General features: G+C 46.5%; 2 protein-coding genes and 1 non-coding gene across 17 annotated transcripts in view; all 3 read right to left on the reverse strand.

Annotated features, from left to right (window-relative positions):
* Nucleotides 1-8,013, reverse strand: part of POLR3E (RNA polymerase III subunit E) — a 29,550-nt gene extending 21,537 nt beyond the window's left edge. For 5 of the 8 annotated variants that reach the window (XR_007411246.1, XM_025416217.3, XM_025416214.3 and 2 more), the window contains exons 1-3: nt 7,857-8,013; nt 2,504-2,576; nt 1,117-1,167 (exon numbers count right to left, since the gene is read on the reverse strand). Coding sequence is in view for 6 of the 8 variants with exons in the window: in XM_025416217.3 (XP_025272002.1) it covers nt 1,117-1,167; nt 2,504-2,539 (87 nt within the window). In the remaining 2 variants the exon portion in view is untranslated. The other 3 variants (XM_025416218.3, XM_025416215.3, XM_025416216.3) reach the window with 3 other exon arrangements.
* Nucleotides 8,014-8,179: 166 nt separating this feature from the next.
* Nucleotides 8,180-8,261, reverse strand: TRNAL-AAG (transfer RNA leucine (anticodon AAG)). The gene has a single exon. It is a non-coding gene; the product is annotated as a tRNA-Leu (tRNA).
* A 9,453-nt stretch (nt 8,262-17,714) lies between these two features.
* The window catches only part of EEF2K (eukaryotic elongation factor 2 kinase), a 65,977-nt gene continuing 62,120 nt past the window's right edge, over nt 17,715-21,571 (reverse strand). For all 8 annotated transcript variants that reach the window (XM_025416219.3, XM_049111299.1, XM_049111301.1 and 5 more), the window contains one exon: nt 17,715-21,167. In XM_025416219.3, the coding sequence (XP_025272004.1) occupies nt 21,058-21,167 (110 nt within the window). In that variant the 3' untranslated portion in view covers nt 17,715-21,057. The remainder of the gene's footprint in view (nt 21,168-21,571) is intronic.

The raw sequence follows: 21,571 nt of genomic DNA on the forward strand, positions 1-21,571 counted from the left end.
AGTTCCCCATCATTTTGCAGCCAGACAAGGAAGCAGGTTGGGAAGGCCTGAAGGACAGACCTCCAGCCCCACAGCCCATAAAGGCAGACCTCAGGGGCGGGGGCAGGAGGAGGATGCTGGGTCTCTTCCCAGCTTACATATGGAGCACCACCACTGTTGCCCTGTCCCAGGCCCTGTGCACAAGTTACCAGATTCCCTGTGCCGCCTCACCTTCTCATAGGCAACATGAAGACAAAATACTTAAAATTATAACCTCATTATTGAAGCGTAAACTGGGGCAAAAGAGTTTGTCCGTTCCTCTAAATGTTATATACTAGATCCAGCAATTCCGCTCCTAGGGATATGCCCAAGAGAAATGAAAACACCTGTCTGCACAGAAACCTGTACGGGATGTTCACAGTAGCACCACTCATGAAAGCCCAAAGTGGAAACACCCAGACACCCACCAAGGCGTGGATAATCAAAATGTGGTGTATGTATCCAGGCAGTGGGATACTACTTGCCCACAGAAAGGAATGAGGTGCTGATACATGTTACAACATGAGTGAGCTAAGAAGTCACCTATGCCATGATTCCATGTACATGAAATGTCCCAAACAGGCAGATCCATAGAGCGAGAAAACAGGCTAACAGTTGCCTCAGAATGCAGGTAGGAAGGGGGACAAAACTCCCCTAAAACAGACTGTGGAGCTGAGCTCCAGGCTGGGCCGTGTTCTGAGCACTTTAGCACAGATTCATCCACCCCCACAGGGACTCTACAGGGCAGGCAGCGTTACCGCCACCATTTTGCAAATGAGGAAATGGAGGTATGGAGAGCTTCAGGACCTGGCCGAGGCTCACAGCTAAGTCACAATGGAGATGGAACTGGGCCTCCACACGTCTACCCATCCCCAGAGCCCAAGCTTTAACCACAACATTGCTCTGCCTCTCATAGCTGCCCTGGTTTTCCCATCTTCGAAGTGAGACTATGCACCTGCCCACCCACAAAAGCCAAGAGAACCACCTCGTCCTACACTTTGGGCCCCAAACCCTAAGCAAGGCTGAGGTTTCCCAGGCCCCCTCACCCACCACCCCAACGCTCAAGGGGCACCCTTCGTCCTCTGCTCTCATCATTACCTGAAACAGATAGAGCTTCTCTGCCAGACTTTTGGCCAAGTACACGTCGATCTGGGAAAAAGGGAAGAAGACTTAAACAGGAGACAGAACCCGGTGCCTGCCCCGGCATGTCCCTGCTCCTTGGATGTCAGTCAGGGGTCGTGGCTCCTAGAGGCAGTGTGGGGGAGGAGGCAAGAGCTCAGCTACTGCTAGAAACAGAAGGAGTCTCCAGCCTCCCTCTCTACAGCTCCCAGGGCGACCAGGATAAGAGCTCCTGGTCCCTTCCTAGGCCTACTATAACCCAATAAAAATGTACTTCCCTGAGGCCGCTCAGATCAGGATGTATCCTAGAGCCAGATTAAATGCTTTTCCAACGAGGCCAGGGTAGAGGAGAGCTTACCCACTTGCCTGCGCTTCCTCCCTGTGCCCTCTGCCACCTACCCTGGATTGACCTGTCACATCATCTTAAGGTGGTCTGCAAGCCCCTCTAAGAATGATCTGACCCAACTCTCCTCCTTCTCAACACTAACCACCCCTGCTTTGCCCCACCATGCAGCAGTTTACCTCCCTGCTTCCCTGCTCTTCAGATGAACCATGTTCTCTCCCCCAACCAGGCCTTAAGGAGGAGTAAAGGGCATCAGCACAGGTGAAGGGCATTCTAGGTGGTTGGGAGCAGTATGTGCAAAGGCCCAGTGGCTCTAGGATATGTCTGGATCTGGGCCAACTCTGCAACTACCTCCCCACCATCTGTATCTTGAGACCCCATCTTTGTCAGTCTTGCCCACAGATCTTAAGTTTTCCAAAGGCAGGATGCTGCCTTGCTCACTGTTGTCATAGCCCCCAGCACATAGTGGATCCAGTGAACAACTACTGAATGACTTCTGGGCAGGCCCAGGAAGAAGGGAGAGCTGTCAAACCCATTCATTCAATGAATAGTCACTGAGTATCTACTAAGTGACAGGCACTGAACTTGGCTTTGTAGGCACAATGGTAAAAAACAAAATCTCTCCCTCGTGAAGCTTATGTTCCAATGGAAGGAGATTATGTCTAGGGGATGGGGAGTACTGTGAGCAAGCACAGAGCATGGCCAAGGTAAGGGGCTTGAAGGGGCCAAGGAGGATGTACAGGAGAGCACCACATGAGGCGGGGGGGGGGGGGGGGGGGGGGGGGGGGTAGTGAGAAATGCTGGATCAAGGATTGGGAGAAAGGGAAGGGTTATCTGCAGGCAGTTATCTAGAAGAAGAGGGTTCCATGCAGAGGGAACAGCTTGTGTTAGGGGACCCTGGGATGCCAAAAGATGCCAGGCCGGCCTGAAGATGAAGGAAGGGCCACAGTCCCACTGCCTAAAGCCCTGGGCCGGGGCACTCCTCCCTGGTAGCCCCAGCAGAGGGTGGGAAGCAGCAGTTACCTCCTGTACGACTGGGTCATCCTCTTCATTGGCCATACTAGGGGGAGCCAGCCGCACGATCCTCAGACTCAATCTGCAAGGGAGAGCAAGAGGCCTGAAACAAATGTCAGTCAGCCACACCGCCAACACCCCTGGGTGCCACCTATGCTGCAACAGGCCCTGCTCTGGGAGAGGAGAGCCTGAGATAAACAGAACCTGACCTTCTTCCTATGCCTTTCCTGGAGTCAACACAGACAGCCAATTCTATACCTCCACTGGCCAGAATCTAACAAGGAGAAACCACCAGAGGGTGCAAAGAGGTGGACCCACAGCAGCACGTATCGGCTGCACCTGTGGGGAAATACATGACCAGCTTTAAGGGTCTTTTGACCACTCACAAAAAAGAGGTCACTGCCAGGCAGGAGGATGGAGACTGGCTGGTCTACAGCCATGATGAAAACCTTGAGTACCAACTGGGGGCCATAAAGGGCAAGTGTTAAGAAACTTGCCCAACAGGAAGAGCAGGGAGTCCCAAGGCTTTCCAGGGGGACTGTCTCTGGTATCTGACTTTTAAGCAAACTTGAAGCTCAACTCTGTGTGAGAGGATTCTCCTGTTTTGTGTGTGACACAAAATGACCCTCTTCCCAGATTTTACTCAACACAACCCTGCAAGGAGGCTTGGGTGTCCCCACTTTCTAAGGGGAGCTGCAGGGATGGTGTGCATGGCTAGCCAGAGAGCAAGCCAGCCGATGGCCCGGGATTCCAAGCCAGGCCAGGTAACAGCTACAGGTAGGGGAGCTCAGAGGGAAGGAAGAGCCTTCCTGCTGGGGAAGACAAGGGGGCATCTGGGCTGAGCCCTGAAGGACAGAAGGATCTGGACAGGCCATGACTCCTGAGAGCAAGAGGGACCCCAGGTGACTGGCTATACCTCAAGTACCTGGAGGGGAGAAGGCTGCAGGTCTCCTCGGCAGAGGGGAACTAACTCACTCAGGCTGACTCTTATTCCCGCAGGGAGAGGATGTTCATGTGGGTACCTCCGGAAGCAGCCCCCAGACCCCTAATTTCTGGTAAGACCATCATGATTTGTCTTATCTACTTAACACCTGAGTTATTCAATATTTAAAAGGGCCTAATACCTTCACCATGGGTGGGGCTCAAGGTCATCTAAGCCCTCTGCCTGCGGTGTACCACCTGGAATCACTTGGCGCATTCCAGATACGTATTCCAAACTCAGACGGCTCAGCCCCAACACTAGCCTCGTCCCCGATGCCTGTTCCCCTCACCCCACACCAGAAACTCCTGTCAGTTCCACCCTTAAAGGATGTCTGAAGTCCAGCCACCCCCACTGTCACCGCCCCAGCCCCCATCCAGACGGCTCCACTGCCTGCCTGTACCACAGCAATTACCAGAATGGTCTCCCTGCCTCACCTGAGGCCCTACGATCTTTGCCCAACCCCACAGCCAGTGCCAGTGATCCCCTGAAAGTCACATCAGCTCGCCATGCCTCTGCCTTTGAGGACCTCCCGTCCGGCCCAGGACAGAAGCCCGTCTTTATGACTCACCTGCTGCCACCACCACCCCTTTACCTCTCAGACCTCCTCTCCCACAGGCATCCTTCCTCTCCCCCAACCTCGGGCCTTGGCAACCGCTCTACTCTGAGAGCCTCATGGCTCCCTCCCTCACCTCTTCCAAGGTTTTGCTCAAATGTCACCTTGTCACAAGACCTTCCCTATCTACCGTATCCAAAATTGCAATACCCTTCTTCAATTCCCTTCCCGGGTCTGGTTTTCCCCAAAGCACGCATCACCACCCGACAGTTATTATTTTGTCCCCACCCTCACTGCCAGTAAGTTACACGAAGGCAGAGATTCTGGTCTATTTTGTCCCTTGCTGTACCCTCCTTACCCCACAGCAGGCACTCCCTACACACCTGTTGTCTGAATAAATAAGCCACAGGAAGGCTATTTAATAGGGAGCTACCAAAGATTTTTGAGTGGAGGAAGATGTGGAGGGCCCAAGAAGGTAAAACTAGAGGGAAGATGCTACCTCAACAGTGACGGCTTGAAGACGATAAAAATCAGAAGCCTGAGACTGACAGTTTTAGGTTCCTGCTCTGGCCCAGACAGAGGGTGATGGATGACAGAGCCCCAGACCCCACCCCATCTGCACTGGCCACCAAGCACCACAGTTGGAGGTCAAGCACCTAGATCCTCTGTGCCTGGCTCTGTGGACAACTAAGAGACCAGGGACTTATACACGAGTCAGGGAACAGGTCATATATGAAGAGGTGTGCCCTGGGAGGTTCCCCAGACACGATCATTCCTGAGCAACTGGCTTTCTCAGCTACTGTTGGGCTCTGCTAACCTCTCCCTAGTCACTGAGGAGCTCAGGGAGGATGGGATCCCTGGGGCCCCTGCTCCTCCTCCAGCTGGCACATGTGACGGGGGTAACAGGGCTCTCGCTTCCCTTCATCCTCCCAGCCGACATCAACCAACCAGGTAGCTTTCCAACTTTTCAGCCCAAGGCCTATACTAAGAAATCCACTCCATATAAATGACTCAGAACATAGACACAATTATGTAACTAAGCTAAGGTTTCAAACAACCATAACAGTCCCTACTATCCGTGATACAGTGTTGTTTTCGACCTCCACTCATTAAAATTAAACACGCTGGTTACAATCCCTCAAAGTGATTTCACATCCCACCAGCAAAACTTTTTTTTAAAGTAATCTCTATGCAGAACATGGGGCTCAAACTCACCACCCCGAGATCAAGAGCTACATGCTTTACCGACTGAGCCAGCCAGGCACCACTCACTAATAAATCTTGATGCATGATTAAAAAGTACTGCTCCAACAAGTCTCCCTGGCATTCCTCTTTTCTCCCTCCAACCCTCCCAGAAACAGCCAGAGTTGTCCTTGCGAAAGAGTAAATCATATCATTCTCCTGCTCAAAACCCTTCACCTGCCACATAGGATAAAACCCAAACTTCTCTCTATGGCCTCAAGGCCCTGTAAGACCTTGTCCCTGCCTTTCCCCTCACCATCTACATAGCCAGGTAGCCACCTGCTGGACCTCCAAGAGGCTAGGCCCCAGTCTGTCTCAGAACCTTTGCAAGTCATCTACTTCTCCCAAGGCTTTTCAAAGCTGGCTCTTTTTCCTTAGATATCACCACCACCACCCCCTCCAGGAGAGAGGTTCCCCTGATGCCCATCTTCAAGAGCTCCCCCGGTCAACCGGCTCCCAGTCACTACCACCTCTCCCTGTTTTCTTTCTTTCGTGGTTCTTACCATAATCTGCAACTAGCTAGTCTATGTGTGTTTGTGTTGTCTGCCTTCTGCACTAGAATGTAAGCTCCACAGGGGCCTCTCAGTTACTTCAACCATAAAGTGGAGATGATTACGCTTTACTTCATCAAGTTGTTATAAGGATTATTATCTCTTTTTAAAATCCATGCTGCTCTCCCAATACCTAGAACAGTGCCTGGCATGAAGCAGACACTCAATATAGGACACAAAGAATAATGAAATAAATGAACGTGTGGAATCAGGCAGTTACAGACCATTTACCCAGTGAGCCTAACTCAGCCCCATCCAGACACTGGTGGACTCATGGTTTGTGTCTTATGGACACTTGAGGAACAGACAGGGGCTGTGGCCAAGGCAGCAGCAGACCTCCTGGCCATAATGTACTCTGTGGCAGTGACCATGGCCTTGAGCTCATGAAATTTCCCCCAGCGGGGAGCTGTCAACAAATGGAAAGGAGACAAGGACGCCAGGTAGAGCTAAGAAGGGGTACAGAGCAAAGGAAATACCTGAATGCCCCACCTGGGTGCATCCCTGTGCACCTAGGGATCTAACCAGTCAGCCAATCAGAAATTCGGAGGCAACTCCAGAGGCTCTTTAGCTACTAGAGGGTGGACAAAGTACAGCAGGGTCAAGTCGAGAGGGTCTCAAGGCAAACAGTCTCAAGGCCTGGATTCTAGCTGCCTGTGAGCCTCTTGGGCAAGGCATCTCCCCACTCTGGGTCACCTCGGCTTTTACCTCCGTTAAAGACTTAGCCTGGAGAAACAGAACCAATTAACCCTTAACTGAGCATCAGACCCTACTCCAAGGACTTCACACTACCGTCACATTTCTCAACAGTCCTCTAAGTCAACATGCATCAGTCCCAATTAAGAAATGAGGGAACTAAGATTAAGGGAGTAGGTAATTTCACCCAAGGTCCCAGCACTGGAGAAGAGCAGAGCCAGGGGGGAAACCGGGGTCTGGCTGATGTCAACGATCCGGATTCTTAACCACTGTGCTGCACACCTCTCGAATAAAAGGCAGTATGGGATAGTGGTTAAGAGCCTGGACTCTCAAAACACAACTACACCGGTTCAAATCCCACCTCAACTACTTACCATCTGGGACCCACCTGGGATGGTTTCGTCTCAAGGGGTCTCGCTATTTTCATCCCTAAAATGGGGATAATAAAAGTACCAACCTCCCGCGAGGGCTGCGGCGAGAATTAGACAAGGTGGTAAATGTAACCTGCGGCGGGAGCTTTGCTATTTACTCGGCAACGAGTGTTTTCTTCCCAGGTCGGAGGAGGCGAGCACAACGCTGCCGAGCTGGGACGTGTCGCGTCTTACCTGAAGCCCTCACCACAAGCCTACGGGGTAGGTTAATTTTATTATCCCCATTTCACAGATGAAGCAGCTCTGGCGACTGCGAAGACCTCCTCTACGGCCCAACGACTGTAAAGCTAACACAAGTCAACGACCTTGCTGATGTGCCTGCCGGCTTACTCGACGTGCTTCCGGACACCTCCTCCAAGCGGCGTCGGGGCCCGATCCGCCGCCCGGCGCGGGCTCTCGGTGGCCTGAAGCGATGAATGGGCAGCGCCGGGCCCGGCCGGCGTCGGGGGCAGCGGCGAGGAGGGCGCCCGGGCAGGCTTGGGGACGCCCCCCGGCCCCGCAGGCCGGGCCGCGCCGTCCGGCGGGTGTCAGGCCCCCTTCTCACGCGCCCCCCGCGGCCATCGCCACCGGCCGCCGCGCTGGCGGGACCCGGCTGCCCTCGGACAGGTGCTCCCGCAGGAGGCCCGCCTGCGCCGGGCGGAGCAAGGCAGCTGGACCCTGAGTCAGCGCCGGCAGCCCTGCTGCGGCACCCCCGACTCCAGGGCCGGGCCGAGCCCGCAGAGCTGGGCCGGGTCTCCGGGGGGGAGCGGGCCCGGCTGCTCCTCCTTCCCGCCCGAGCCCCGGGAGGCCCCCCAGCCCCCGGGCTCGGCGCGGCGCGGGCCTCCCGGCCTACCCGGCAGCCCAGCCCAGGCCCACCTCGCGAGGGCGGCCCGGCTCCAACCGACGCGTGCGCTGCCTTCTCGGCACTCACCTCTCCGCGGGGGCCGTGCGCGGGCGGCGGCCACGGCCCAGGTACCCGCGGGCTGCAGAGGCGGCGGCGGCCCGGGTCTCCTCAGGCAGCGGCCATGTTGCCGGTGGAGAAACTCCAGCGGACACGTGGGGGGAGCGGGGCCGGGCCTCGCGCTTCCTTTTACCCACAATGCCCCGCCCCGGCGCGCGCAGACCCGCCCCCTCCGCCGCTCCATTCATGCGGGCCGCCCGCCCGGGCTGGCAGCAGGGGGCGCTGGTGACCCGGCAAAAGGGCGGAGAGCGGCCCGCTGCCGAAGCGGTAGGGCCAAAAAAACAAAAGCGCCCTGGCAGCGGTGGGATTCGAACCCACGCCCCCGAAGAGACTGGAGCCTTAATCCAGCGCCTTAGACCGCTCGGCCACGCTACCGTGCTGCCGAGGGGGCCTTCCGGGAAGCTATTTAATACTTTCCGAGCAAATTTCATTAATGTTTCTCGCGTTTCGCTTGTTTTTGATAGATTTTGAATGTATCATGCGTCTAAAGGAAAATATTTCCTCTAATATCTACAGCCACATTTTTTTTTTTTTCCCACCCCGAACAGGTTTCAGAGCGATAAGCAGTTTAAGAATCCGTGTTCGGAGTCGGCTGTTGAGCCCGGAGACCTCGGAGCGGCCACGTATCCCCGGAGGAATCCTGGATTCCGGTAGTAACTCGCCCCGGGGGCTCGGGAGGCCAAACCCGGGAGCTCGCCTGAGCAGCTTTCTCTGGAAAGTTAGGTGTTTTAATTTTTAGGTACTCAAATAATAAATGAAGGATTACAAAAATATTAAAACGTTGCAGATAAGGCCCAAATATGCACTTTTACCTTTGACCCCAAGTCCCATCCACAGAGGTGACCATTATTATCAGCTTAGTGTCTGTCTTTCTGGGTTTTTTACTGTGAATTTATGTGGCTGTCTTCATACGGATACACAGATACTCAGAGAAAAATGGATATTTTGTTTTTATTGTGTATGGGTTTTTACATAAATATTATACTATTATTCTTGATCTGCAACTGTTTTGTTTTTTGTTTCACCCAAATATACTTTTAAAATATCAATCCATGTTGATGGAAATAGATATTTAAAAATACAGAAGATTGAACACCAATAAAAAATAAATTTATTATAAAAAATTTTTTAAATAAAAATAAATAAATAAAATAAAAACATAAAGATACAGAAGAAAACAATAAAAAATAAATAAAAATAAAAATACAGAAGAAGTACAAAGAAAAAATAATCACCCACATTCCCACCATCTAATATGGTAACATTTCACTTCCAATTCTTTTCCTATGTACATTCTTTTTTCTTAAAAGCTACTCAGGAAACGATATGAATATGCTGTCCTTTTAAAAATCCATTTAAAAATATACTAGATCATTAAAAAAAATTTTTTTAAATAAAAATGTCTTAAACCATTATAAATTAAAGATAAAACCTCCTTCCCAAACATCCTCCCTCAGCTATGACTATTATAATTTGATGTGTATTCAATCAGTTTCTTATACTTTCACATCTATATTTATACCTATAGATACAGATATTTCTGTGTGTACATATATATATATACATATATTCTCATGAACAATATATAGAATGATCTTCCGTATGTTTTCCATGTTCATAAATATTACGGTACCAAGATCATTCTGAATCATGTTCTTCTACTCCAACATTATGAAGTCTAACCAACACACAATGTGAATGTAAGTTGTTTATAATGTTATATTTAAGTTTCTGGTTAATATCCAGTTGGCACACACCCTAACATTTGGGCATTCCATATTTCTCTTCATCTTTAATTCCTCCTAAACTCAGTTTTTTTCCCCCAACTACCTTTTTAACATAAATACTGATATGCGAAGATTTCATTGCACAGGGAGAGTTTATTGCTTTTAAAAGAATTTTTTAAAAATATAGAAGCAGCCATCTATTGAGGACACAGGCTATCTATTGTGGGGGATTCAAAGCTAAATGGGGAATACTTACCTGGCAGGGGAGATACCATGATCACAAAGCTAAATGGGGAATAGTCCTTAAGATCAATAGAAGCATTAATCTAGTCGCAGTGTTTTAGTACTAGGAGGGACTTTGTGAGTTTGTGCTGGGTTTTCCAAAAGGAAATTTCCCCACAGTGAAGGAAAATTGCTAGAATATCTGCCTAATCTCACATTTCTAAGAATTGCCCGACCAGCCCAGAGAGCGGATCCCTGGCAATCACCTTTTGTGCCCTGCCCTGCCCTTGCCACACCATGGCCAGTGGGCTCTCTGGTAGATACAGGACTCAAGTCAGACCAATCAGATTCTTTTTTGAGAATGTAAACTGAGACATGGTGATTTCCTGATTTATTAATTTAATTAGATTTGACACAGAGTGTTAAGTGTTAGTGACTAAGACTGACTGGAACAAGGGATGTAGGGAGATTTGAGGTGGCCCTATTTTGTGAAATAGATTGGAGAAGTAGAGAAAGCCAGTACATGGGGGAGAAAAAATGATACGATGAGAAGAGTGGAGTCGTAGAGAAATCCTCAGGGGTTTTCCAGCTCCCAGCAGCAGATCCTTCCTAGGACCCAGTGGGATTCACAGTCTCAGAGACATCCTTTTATCATTGCAATGAATGCCCCCTTTCTGCTAAAGCTAGTGCTACCTGGTAGCTGCCTATTGTAAGAAATAAACCCCCGTTGTATGGTAGGGGCTCAAATAAAGCTAGAGATATTTCTGACAGAACATTTTGGAGCAATTCAGGTCTGTCCCTGGAGTTTCTTGCACTCTTGCAGCCCCATTACACAACTGTCTGTAACAATCAGGTGTGAAACTAATAAGCAGGAGACCCAGAATATTTCATCAGAACTCCCGGACTCTCAGGGTCCCAGCAGCTTTAAGGAGGGGGGGTGGAGGGAAGGGCTGAAATCCTGACTCTCCTTTGGTGTACCTCCTTCTGTGCCTCTGGTTAATGGGGCACAGGTGGAAGGGGGGAAGCACCACAGACCAAACACCACCCATCTGTACCCTGACCCCAGTCTAGGGACTGTCAGGTGAAGGCTGACTGTCTCTGTATCCTAACTCAGCTTCAGGCAGTGGGGATCCACGTGGGGACTCAGTCCTCGATCTCCTCTATTCTTCACTCCCTTGCTCCTATAAAAGAAAAGTTATCCCAAATCTGGATGGAGACCAAACTTTTCTCCACAAATCTCTTTCTGGAAAGAAATGAACATTCCTGATAAAATGCTTAAGCTTCTTCTTATGAAATTTAATAGCATTGAGATTTGTACTGTGAAGCTAGTTTTCTACCCACCCTGTTGACAATCATCTATCAGGAGCGTAGTGAACTTTCACAGAATATTCTTTTCTGCTTAATTTAATCATTCTTTCCTATAGACTGGATCTACCAGAATAAAGGCCAAAACAGTGTTTACTTTGTGCAGGGCGGGGTAGGGTGGGTGAAGGATATATTGTCTGGGAAGGCCCAACGGAGCTTTCTGGGGTGCCGAAAATGTTCGAAAGTTCACCAAGTTGTACACTAAAAATTGTGCAATTTCCTCTATATAGGTTGTACTGTATTAAAAAGTAAACTTTTTGAAATCTCTTCCTCCTAAATATGAATCTTTGAATTAGCCTCCCAGAGGATCCACGCCTACAGCAAGATTATAAACAATTTTGAGATAGGCTTGCAACAAAACCATACGAAAAGTTTAACACTCGCCTCTAAAACTTCAGGGCCCTTTTTCCTCTTCTTCCCCAAAGGGAATACTCTGGATGAGAACCTGTTGTTTTTGCCTTCCCAGAATCCTTTCCCCCATTTTCTGGTTCCAATACGGATATTTTCCTTTGGGAAACACTACTGCCTGTGGTCTATGAGGGACAATCAATCAAACTGCTAAGGGGGTAGGCCAATCAGAGGCTTTAGCCTTGGGAATCTGAATCTGAATCTGAATCCAGTAGCCATCAATAGCAGGAGGGCAGTAAACTGAACTTCCAGACCATCTGTTACTTTCTGCTTCTTAGATCTACATACTTGACCTAGCACTATTCTTTCTGAGGCTTGATTCTTTCAATTTTACCTTCCATTCTGTAAGCTGCATACACCGCCCCCCCCAAAATGGCTTCTTTGCTAAAGTTACCCAGCATTGAGTTACCCACAACCAAGGCAGCCACAGGATCATGTAGGCTTCCCCAAAAGGAACTTGGTTCTTGCAGGAGACACATTGGCATTGTATGCAGAGCATATACCCTTAGGATGATGCCCTGAGCCCCCTTTTTTTAAAATAGATGCTTAATTGGAAATAAAACTGGGGTATAGGAGTGAAGTAGGGCTCTCCCTGGTAAAACAGGACATATGGTCACCTTATACCTTGACTACTCGAAGATCCACAGGCCTGAGTGAGATGTCCTGTGTTGAGCCACATCCAGCAGCAGGCCCTGCTGCTGGTGGAACTCTTCCTCTATTCCTCTAAAACTCTTTCAGTTTTGCAAACATGCTCCCTGGTGTCCTGGAAAGGTACTGGTGGGAAATAACACAACAGCCTCAGTTGGCATTTTTTATGTTGGAACGATGATGATATCTGCTCTTAGAAGCTTCTTTCTTGACGACTGAAAGCATTCTTGGCAAATGCTTTTGCCATGGAACCCCATGAAGCTTCCTTTTTCTCATCTGTGAAATGATTACAATACTACTGTCGTTGGTCACCAGGTTAGAGATAACTGTATGTGCCCAGCCCAATGTCTGACACACCATATATCGTGGTTGAGACTTGTGTTTCACATTTCACTATCTCTACAATTGGCCTGTATCTTGTGATCAATGGCAGGCAGTTTACTTCACTGATTTTTTTTTTTTTTTTTTTACTTACTGATTCATAAAATAATGGTACATCTTAAGATTGATGGTGTCTTAGATTCAGTAAAGCAGTAGATGCTCACTACATTAATTACTATCATGAATTTTTAACTTAGCAACTTTAGTATTTTTAACTTAGTGGCTATTTTAAATTCTTTTTTTTAAAGACTGAGAACGAGAGAGAGAGGGAGAGAGAGAGAGAGAGAGAAAGCACAAAAGGAGAGAGAGAAGCAGACTCCCCCCTGAGCAGAGAGCCCAGTGTGATATGGGGCTGGATCCCAGGACCCTGAGATCCTGACCTGAGCCAAAGGCAGACACTCAACCAACTGAGCCACCCAGGTGTCCCTAAATTCTTACTTTAAGTTGATAATTTTATCAAAGCTGTACATGCATGTATCAGGGCCATAAGTCTTGTTATCAAAATCAGCAGTATGCCTGCCCCTTCTGCCCCAGGCAACCATTTTCAACTTTCATCTGATTCTTCTGATATTTATCACCATATGTGTAAACAACACGCATATATATATTCATATATTTTCAGTTTTAGACATTCTTAATTGGCTTCCTACTAAGGAAGGTAAGAATTGAACTCTAGCCATTCCTACTTCCACCATTGAAAACACTCCCTGACCTCAGTCCTCCAAATATTCATATTGTGTTTTCATTGGTGTGGTAAGTAGTAAATGGCACTCACTAAGCCCGAGCTTAGCTATGCATTCAGCTATTATTTTTCCTTTTCTGGAAAATGTTTAAATAATCACCTTAGAAAAAAAATGTATCAAGTTTCTATGAATCCATACCTAACTTAACTTCAGATTTTCCATCCTTGCCACACGACATATAAGGTATTCTACTGCTTTAGTTTCTAAAAGACATTTCTCCCATAGCCCCTTATCAGGCCATAAACTTTTTTTTAATGTAAACTCTACCCCAATAAAGGGCTCAAATTCAGGACCCCAAGTCAAGAGTTGCATGCTCCACCAACTGAGCCAACCAGGCACCCCCACAGGACTGTAAACTCTAAGTTCAGGGCAAGGCCACCATGCTGGATCTTCCTACACTCTTGGAGATCTGATATCACCTCAGTCTGGTGCTGGATCCCATGCATTTCTTGTTAATCCCACACACACTACCCTTTCTTCTTTCTTCTTCTTCTTCCTCTTCCTCTTCCTCTTCCTCTTCTTCTTCTTCTTCCTCTTCCTCCTCCTCTCCTCCTCCTCCTCCTCCTTCTTCTTTCTTCTTCTTCTTCTTCTTCTTCTTCTTCTTCTTCTTCTTCTTCTTCTTCTTCTTCTTCTTCTTCTTCTTCTTTCTTCTTCTTCTTCTTCTTCTTCTTCTTCTTCTTCTTCTTCTTCTTCTTCTTCTTCTTCTTCTTCTTCTTCTTCTTCTTCTTCTTCTTCTTCTTCTTCTTCTTCTTCTTCTTCTTCTTCTTCTTCTTCTTCTTCTTCTTTCTTCAAGATTTTTATTTATTTAAGTTAGAGTGAGAGAGAGAGAGAAAGCACGCACCCGGGCAGGGGTAGGGGATGGAGGAGCAGAGGGATAGAGAGAAGTAGGCTCTCTTCTAAGCAGGGAGCTTCATGGGGTGCTCCATCCCAGGACCCCAGGAACATGACCTGAGCCAAAGGCAGACGCTAACTGACTGAGCCACCCAGGCGCCCCTAGCCATTGTTTGATAGAGCAAATCTTCCAGTGTCTTCTGGAGAAAGAATACATGAAAGATTATTTTTTTGAGAATTTATAGGTATGAAAATGTCTTTATTCTTATACTTGATGAATATTTTGGGCATATGAGTGTTATGTTAAAAGCATTTTCCTCAGAATTTAGAAGGCATCATCTTCCAACTTCCAATGTTACTGTTGAGATTATGTTTGATGTTATTCTGATTCTCGATCTTTTGTATAAAACTGGTTCTTTCCCTCTGGAAGCTTCCAGGATCCTTTGTTCTCGTTGTTCTGAAATTACATGAAGATGAATCTTGGCACAGGTCTACTTTTATTCATTGTGTTAGGTAGTGCGGCCTGTTATTCTGGGAAACATACATCCTTCAGTTCTGAGAAATACTCTTGAATTTTTTTAAAAAGATTCTCTCCCCTCTAACTGCCTCAAACTCGTAAGTTAGGCTCTTAGACTTAAAAAAAAAAAAAAACTATTTTGTCTTAATTAAGACTATTACACTGGTTTTTCCCCAATAAATACTACTTAATATTAAGAACTCCAACTCTCAAGAATTTAGTTTATAATTGGGAAAACTAAAAATATGTATTAAGTCAGAAAGAAATGTGTAGGAAGAAAAACAAGTAGCTGTTTCAAATGGCTCATAAAAGGAAAATACCAAACCCTGTCCTAACCAGGGTTCCTTTTGGTGATCTGAAATACTTGTAAGTATGTCAAGGTAGAAGGAAAGAAACCAAATCTTTCTGGAACCCTCACTGTATTACAGTAAAAATATTTGCTTACTGATAAATTATTTGTATACTGGTAGGACTGAGTTCACTTCTTTAAATTTTAATGAACACATGGCAAATATAGTCTAGTAAAAATGACACTATATCTACATGCAAGTTCAATTTCTATTCAAAGCCAGTATGAAAATCTTATCTATGAAATTAAGATCTTAGAACTCCGATTCCAAATATTAAATGGCCAAGGGAAAGATCATTAAAAAAACACACATACAGGGGCGGCTGGCTGGCTCAGTTGGAAGAGTGGAAGAGCAGGTAACTATTGGTCTTGGGGTTGTGAATTCAAGCCTTGTGTTAGATATAGAGATTATGCAAAGGTAAAATCTTTAAACAACAAAACCACCCCAAAACAACAACAAAAAACACACATATATAATCTTGGGATGTTCTTAGCTAATTTCTTCACAAAAGTGGTAGTGATTTTAAGTGTTCCATTGTAGAACAGTGTACAGCTGTTTGCCGGTTCCTCTGACTTCTAGAATTTTCTTTCACATTTTTCATCTTTTTTTTTTTTTTTGGTTGATTATGTGGGAAAAAAAGGCAGGAGGAAATATAGATAAAATTAAATGCCCTTATAACCTGCAGCCTATTGATAAATACTTGAGGCAGGTAGAGCATATATAATGTTCATCCTGGAAGCTCCCAACTGTCAATGTTCACACCTTGCTAGAGGGAAAAACCATCTTGATTTGACATAGCAAGGCTTCCAATATCCTGAGTCATCTTTAGCATATGAAAATCCTTTTGAAACTTATCTTTACTTCCCCCAACCCCAAAGTATATAATCCGGTTGCTTCTCACAATTCTGGGGCCACAGCAGCTCTGTCCCTGAGGCTTTAATAAAATCACCTTTTCTTGCACCAAAGACATCTCAAGGATCCTTTCTTGGCAGTGGGCTTGGGACCCCAACAGCAGTACCCCAAAAATTGATGTTGTTGTTCCACTTCCTGGGAGATCTCTTCCATTATTTTCCAACCCTGTAATTTAATTTACTCATTTCTGTAAGAACATACTCAATTTACAAGAGCTCTTTTGTTGTGTGCATTTTTAGAACTGCATCTGTTCTTTTGTGGGTGCAAATTTTTTTAAAGGATTCTTATTTTTAAGTCATCTCTACACTCAATACAGGGCTTGTACCCACAGCCCTGGGATGAAGCATCACTCTCTCCACTGACTGAGCCAGCCAAGCGCCCCTGCAATATCTTAGCTGAGGAAATTAAGGATAGTTTTTTGTCTAAGGTTTCCTTCTTCCCGCATTTTGTTTCCTCCAAGATGGTTTCTTCTGTTCGTTCGTTCTGGTGTTTTTTGTATGAAATGGTTATGGATGCTTACATAGGGACATGGGGATCTTTGGCTGGCTATTCAAGAATGAGGCTTTAAAGGGTTTAAAGATTTTATTTGAGAGACAGAGTGAACAAGAGAGAGCACACATGAGCAGGGGCAGAGAGAAGTAGACTTCCCCACTGAGCTGGGAGCCCAATGCAATGCTTGATCCCAGGACCCTGGGACCATGACCTGAGCCAAAGGCAGACCCTCAATCAGTTGAGCCACCCAGACACCCCTTAGCCCTCTTTTCTGTAGAGTAGTTGGACTCTCTACTGTGCTTGGCCTCCCAGGGTTCTTGAGGGTGATGGACAGGTTGCTGGCTGGCTACACAGGGGAGGTGAGCTAGTGTAGCTGTCCAATACTTTTAAGTCGTCTTCAATTGACCTTGTATTTTTCACCCATTTCATTTTCCCTTCCAGAGGTTCCTGGTGCCAATGCCTCAGTCCTTGCAGGGGGGGGGGGGGGGGGCTCTCAGTGCTAATTCAATTATAATCCCTCTGCTTTCCAGCCTCATGGGCTTACACCATTAAGAAAATCTCCTTTCTGTCATTTTGGTGGGGACTCAGGAGGAAATGGACCAAAGTATGTGACTTCAATGTACTAGGCTTAAGTTCAAATTTCTTGAAGTTAAAAAAAGCATTAATCTGAAACCAAATGCTCATACCAGCAACCACGATTTTCTTAAGTTCTGGATCACAAAGCATCTTTAACATGCATTATCTTTTTTGAGGCTGATGACAACTCTGAAATGTAAAGATTTTTTAAAATTTTTTATTTATTCACGATAGACATAGAGAGAGAGAGAGAGGCAGAGACACAGGCGGAGGGGGAGAAGCAGGCTCCATGCAGGGAGCCCAACGCGGGACTTGATCCCAGAACTCCAGGATCACGCCCCCTGCCAAAGGCAGGCACTAAACTTCTGAGCCACCCAGGGATCCCCTTTTTTAATAAGATTTATTTATTTATTTATGATAGACAGAGAGAGAGACAGGAGGGAGAAGCAGGCTCCATGCCGGGAGCCCAACGTGGGACTCGATCCCGGGACTCCAGGACCACGCCCTGGGCCAAAGGCAGGCGCTAAACCGCTGAGCCACCCAGGGATCCCCTGAAATGTAAAGATTATTCTGTTTTATGGATGAGAAAAATCAGGAAAAAAAGAAGTTCACATACTTGAAAGCAACGGACAATGTAGGGCCAAATCTAGACAAAATTTTTTTAAAAACTAGAATTTATTAAAAATATTAAAAATCAGGAGACCTTGCATTAACAAATCCAATTTCAGCAGCTCTTGAAAGACTGGAAAATGGGGTGACACTGTGCCCACACACTTCCCATGGTGACAATCACTTGGAGCTGAATCCCACCTGCTCCTTTCAGATGAACCCTGGGCCCTCCAGACAGCTACTTCATCCAGGCAGCCACTTTGTCCCTTATTACTAGGAGTCATTTGTATTTGAGACTGGAAAGAAAGAAACCACTTTATTTGAAAAGACGATATGGAACTTGGTACATATGCAAAAATAAATTTATAACACAGGCCATTCCTCTGGGCCCCACCCAAGATCCACCTCATTTTGGTTAAATGGTTACCTTGAGACAAGAAACAGGAGTAAAAGGCATAAATCCATGCAGAGAAAATGCATATTGTCCCCTTTCCCCCACATAAGCTGCATATACCTTTGTAAACGTGTTGATTTGTAAATCATTTCCAGTACTGCAGACAAATGTGTTGGGATGAAAGGAAGTCACTAAGATAGCAACCAGGGTGATTTACCTGGCTTGGTTCCCCAAGTTTGCATTTGATGATGAATTCCCACAGTGCCCCAGGGGAGGGGATGGGAAGGGATATTCAGATGCACTGGGGTTGGGGATGGTTTTTCCCTCCTTACATCCAAAAAGTCTGCTTTAAAAAAAAGAAACAAAACCTATAGCAAAACTGAAAGGGACATTATACTCTAGATTAATTTTAACTTTTATTCCCAGGATCCTCTAAATAACAGCAGCTTTCAAATCTTAGCTGCAGCTAGCTGCTAACCAGCAGGGTCACAGCGAGAGTCTTATCTTTCAAAACCTTGGTTTCTCCATCTATGATGGAAGATATGGGACTATATCCCAGACTCTGCTGATCTTCTGGACCTTCACCTGCCCCTTGCACTTGAAGATGGTCTCTGATGTCTTCCCAATTAGGCTGGAATGTCCTGGGGTTCTCTGTCTTTTGCATGCCCAGAATCTGAAACAAAAAAGATGCCCTAACCACCTTTAGCAGACACAAAACTAGGTTTCAAAGGTGGGGTAAGTTCTCCTACTGGCTCAGGATCTTGGTATTTTGCAGATCATTGTACTCTCACTGCTCCTCAATAAGCATTTGCTTAGCTATCTATCCAGGCCATCCCAGCCTCCTGGAAGAGAAGCTAGCTGAGTTAAGGCCATAGAGGTGGGTGGATGGAACTGGAGGAGTGACACTGAAAGCCAATTCAGACAAGTCATTAACTGGTTGAAAGAAATCAGAGCCATGGATTAGGTGCTGACTAGGGTTGGTTCTCCATTTGCTCACACATTTATTGAGTGACTACTTTGCCAAAGCACTGTGTTTTTGAGCACTGAAAGCTGAAAAACTGAGATAGCTTTTGCCTTCAGAGTAACCCTTTGTCAAGGATTAGAGTGGGAGTCAGCAAACTACTGCCTGGGCAGGCTATTTTTGTAAATAAAGTTTCATTGGAATTTCAGCCAAGCTCATTCATTTAGGTACTGTTCCCGGGTGTTTCTTCACTATAACACCAGGGCTGAGTCGTTACAACAGAGACCATATGGACCTACAAAGCCTACAATATTTACTATCAGGCCCTTTACCAGAGGTAAGAGATAAGTCACAAGCAAGCTGCTTCTCATGTACATTTACCATATGCAATTTAACTATATGCACTGGTTTAAAACACACAAACAAAAAACCTAATGCAAGCCAACTTCTTGATTGAGTACAAATGAAAACAGGGTGATTAGTCCCAACTCATAAATGAAGCCAGTTGTGGTGAACCCACACAAAAATGAGGGATACTGTAATTTACAGGTGGTTTAAAGGATATTTTTCAAGGGTAATTCTGAGTATGTTTGATTTTTTTTCCCCTAGGGCACAGTCTGCAGTTCGAACACAATGCATACACAGGTTCACTGACTCCTCAATAAGCATTTGCTTAGCTATCTATCCAGGCCATCCACAGCACTTAACAGTAATGTGTTGAAAGAGCTGTTTTAATAGATAAGAACGGTCTGTATGTCATATTCTGCTTTTTTATGTTTTCATTTTTAAACACAGAAAGAGAGGCTGCTTTGGCACTTGGGCTCGATCAAAGCAGTGTGTTTGCTTTGACACACCAGCTGAGTCATATTAAGTCTTATTCCTTTTAAAGGGAAAGCTCATTAAGTACAGAGAGACGCAGCCTGGCCCTGGGGAAACTACTGGAATTAATGAGTGTTTAGAGTTCTTGCCCTCTCATCCTCAAACATCTTGGATAAATCTCAAGGGGCTGCTGCTGAACTCTTACTGCTGCAATTTACAAGAAAATCAGCCCAACTTCAAACAGAAAATGGCAAGGACAGGGGCTGGGGAACAGAGCCTACATACCAACGTGAGATGCTAAGAAAACACAGAGAAACACCGTACAAAGACACTTCAGTTACACGGTGGATGCTGCCGCTGAGATGCAGACTATGTCTGCTTGGAGGAAAGGCTCCAATTCCAAATTGCTGTTCTTACATATAAAAGGTTGAGGCGCACCCAATTCCACACTAGCTGATGGATAAGTTAGAGGTAGTAAACATGTGCATACAAAAAATCAAACCTGTTTTATAAAACCCACTGTAGAAGTCATGCTACAAAACGGAATTTGGCTGTATTCCAGAAAATCAGTTGCACTCGGGAAGGAAATTAAACTAAAAGATTAGCAAAGGGTCAGTGGGCGGGCCTTTGCCACCAGCAGAAGGGGGCCGGGTACCGTGCAATCTCATATCCACAGAACAATGCCATGCATGCTTCCAAATGCTCTGAGAATTAAGGCTTGGCACTCAGTCATGAAAACACACACCCCATGGAAAGTTGATGTGCAGCTCTACCTTCCCCATCACAACTCAGGATACAAATTCTGTGGACCTGAGATTTCATTTCAGTACAGCCTGAAACAGCCGGTGAGCAAAGCCCTAATTTTTTATCCATGGTGGTAATGTATTTTCTTAGATCACATGACCAACCCCCCCCCAAAAAAACCCAAAAAAACAAAACAAAAAAAACCCTTAAAACCATATGTTGGTTCATTAGGCTGCTTTTTCAATTCCTGCTCCCCAAGATGCTGCCCCAAAGGACAACTAAGTGTCTCCACTCGTAGAAAAGACATTTTCAAGAGTCAAAAAACAAAATACAAAAGTTAATTTACAGCACACTAAAAATACTTGCCCTTCCTCGCCAAAAAAACCCCAGATAAGTCAATAAGTCTTCTCCCTCCCCCGCCCCGTCTTAGCCCTCTTGCGCGGGGCTGGCCGGCAGTGATTTCCCGGGCAAGCTACTCCTCCATCTGCGCCCAGGCCTCCTCCGCCTTCTGGTAGTACTGGTTGGCCAGCCGGCCCTTCATGGCTTCCATCGCCGCTTCGGCTGCCTGCGTGTACAAGTCGCCTGAAGAAGAGCAAAACGGGGCACCAAGAGGTGAATCACCTGTCGTTTTTGCCAGCGCCCCTTCCCCGACCCCTCCCTGGGAACAGCACCCTGAGATTTCTTTAAGGAGCCAAACGACTCCTTATCCCCTCAACCTCCCTGGAACCCGGGTGGACACGTGGTTCCAGCCTGGCCAATCAGAGCACTCCCTCCATTCCCACCAGGCCCGGAGGAATCACACAGAGCCAATCAGACAACCAGACTGCGGCGCAGCCAATCAGAGTAAGCCATCTCAATGAGCTCAGTGATTGGTTTAGGAGGTGGGTGGGTGATTGCATTTGAGCCAATGAGAATCAGGCAGGGGATTTTTATAAGACCCAATTGTGGGACTGCGTGAAAAAGTGGAAGAAATAAACTAGAAGAAA

The sequence above is a fragment of the Canis lupus genome, chromosome 6 (assembly GCF_003254725.2).
Source record: "Canis lupus dingo isolate Sandy chromosome 6, ASM325472v2, whole genome shotgun sequence".
In the NCBI taxonomy this organism is placed as follows: domain Eukaryota; kingdom Metazoa; phylum Chordata; class Mammalia; order Carnivora; family Canidae; genus Canis; species Canis lupus.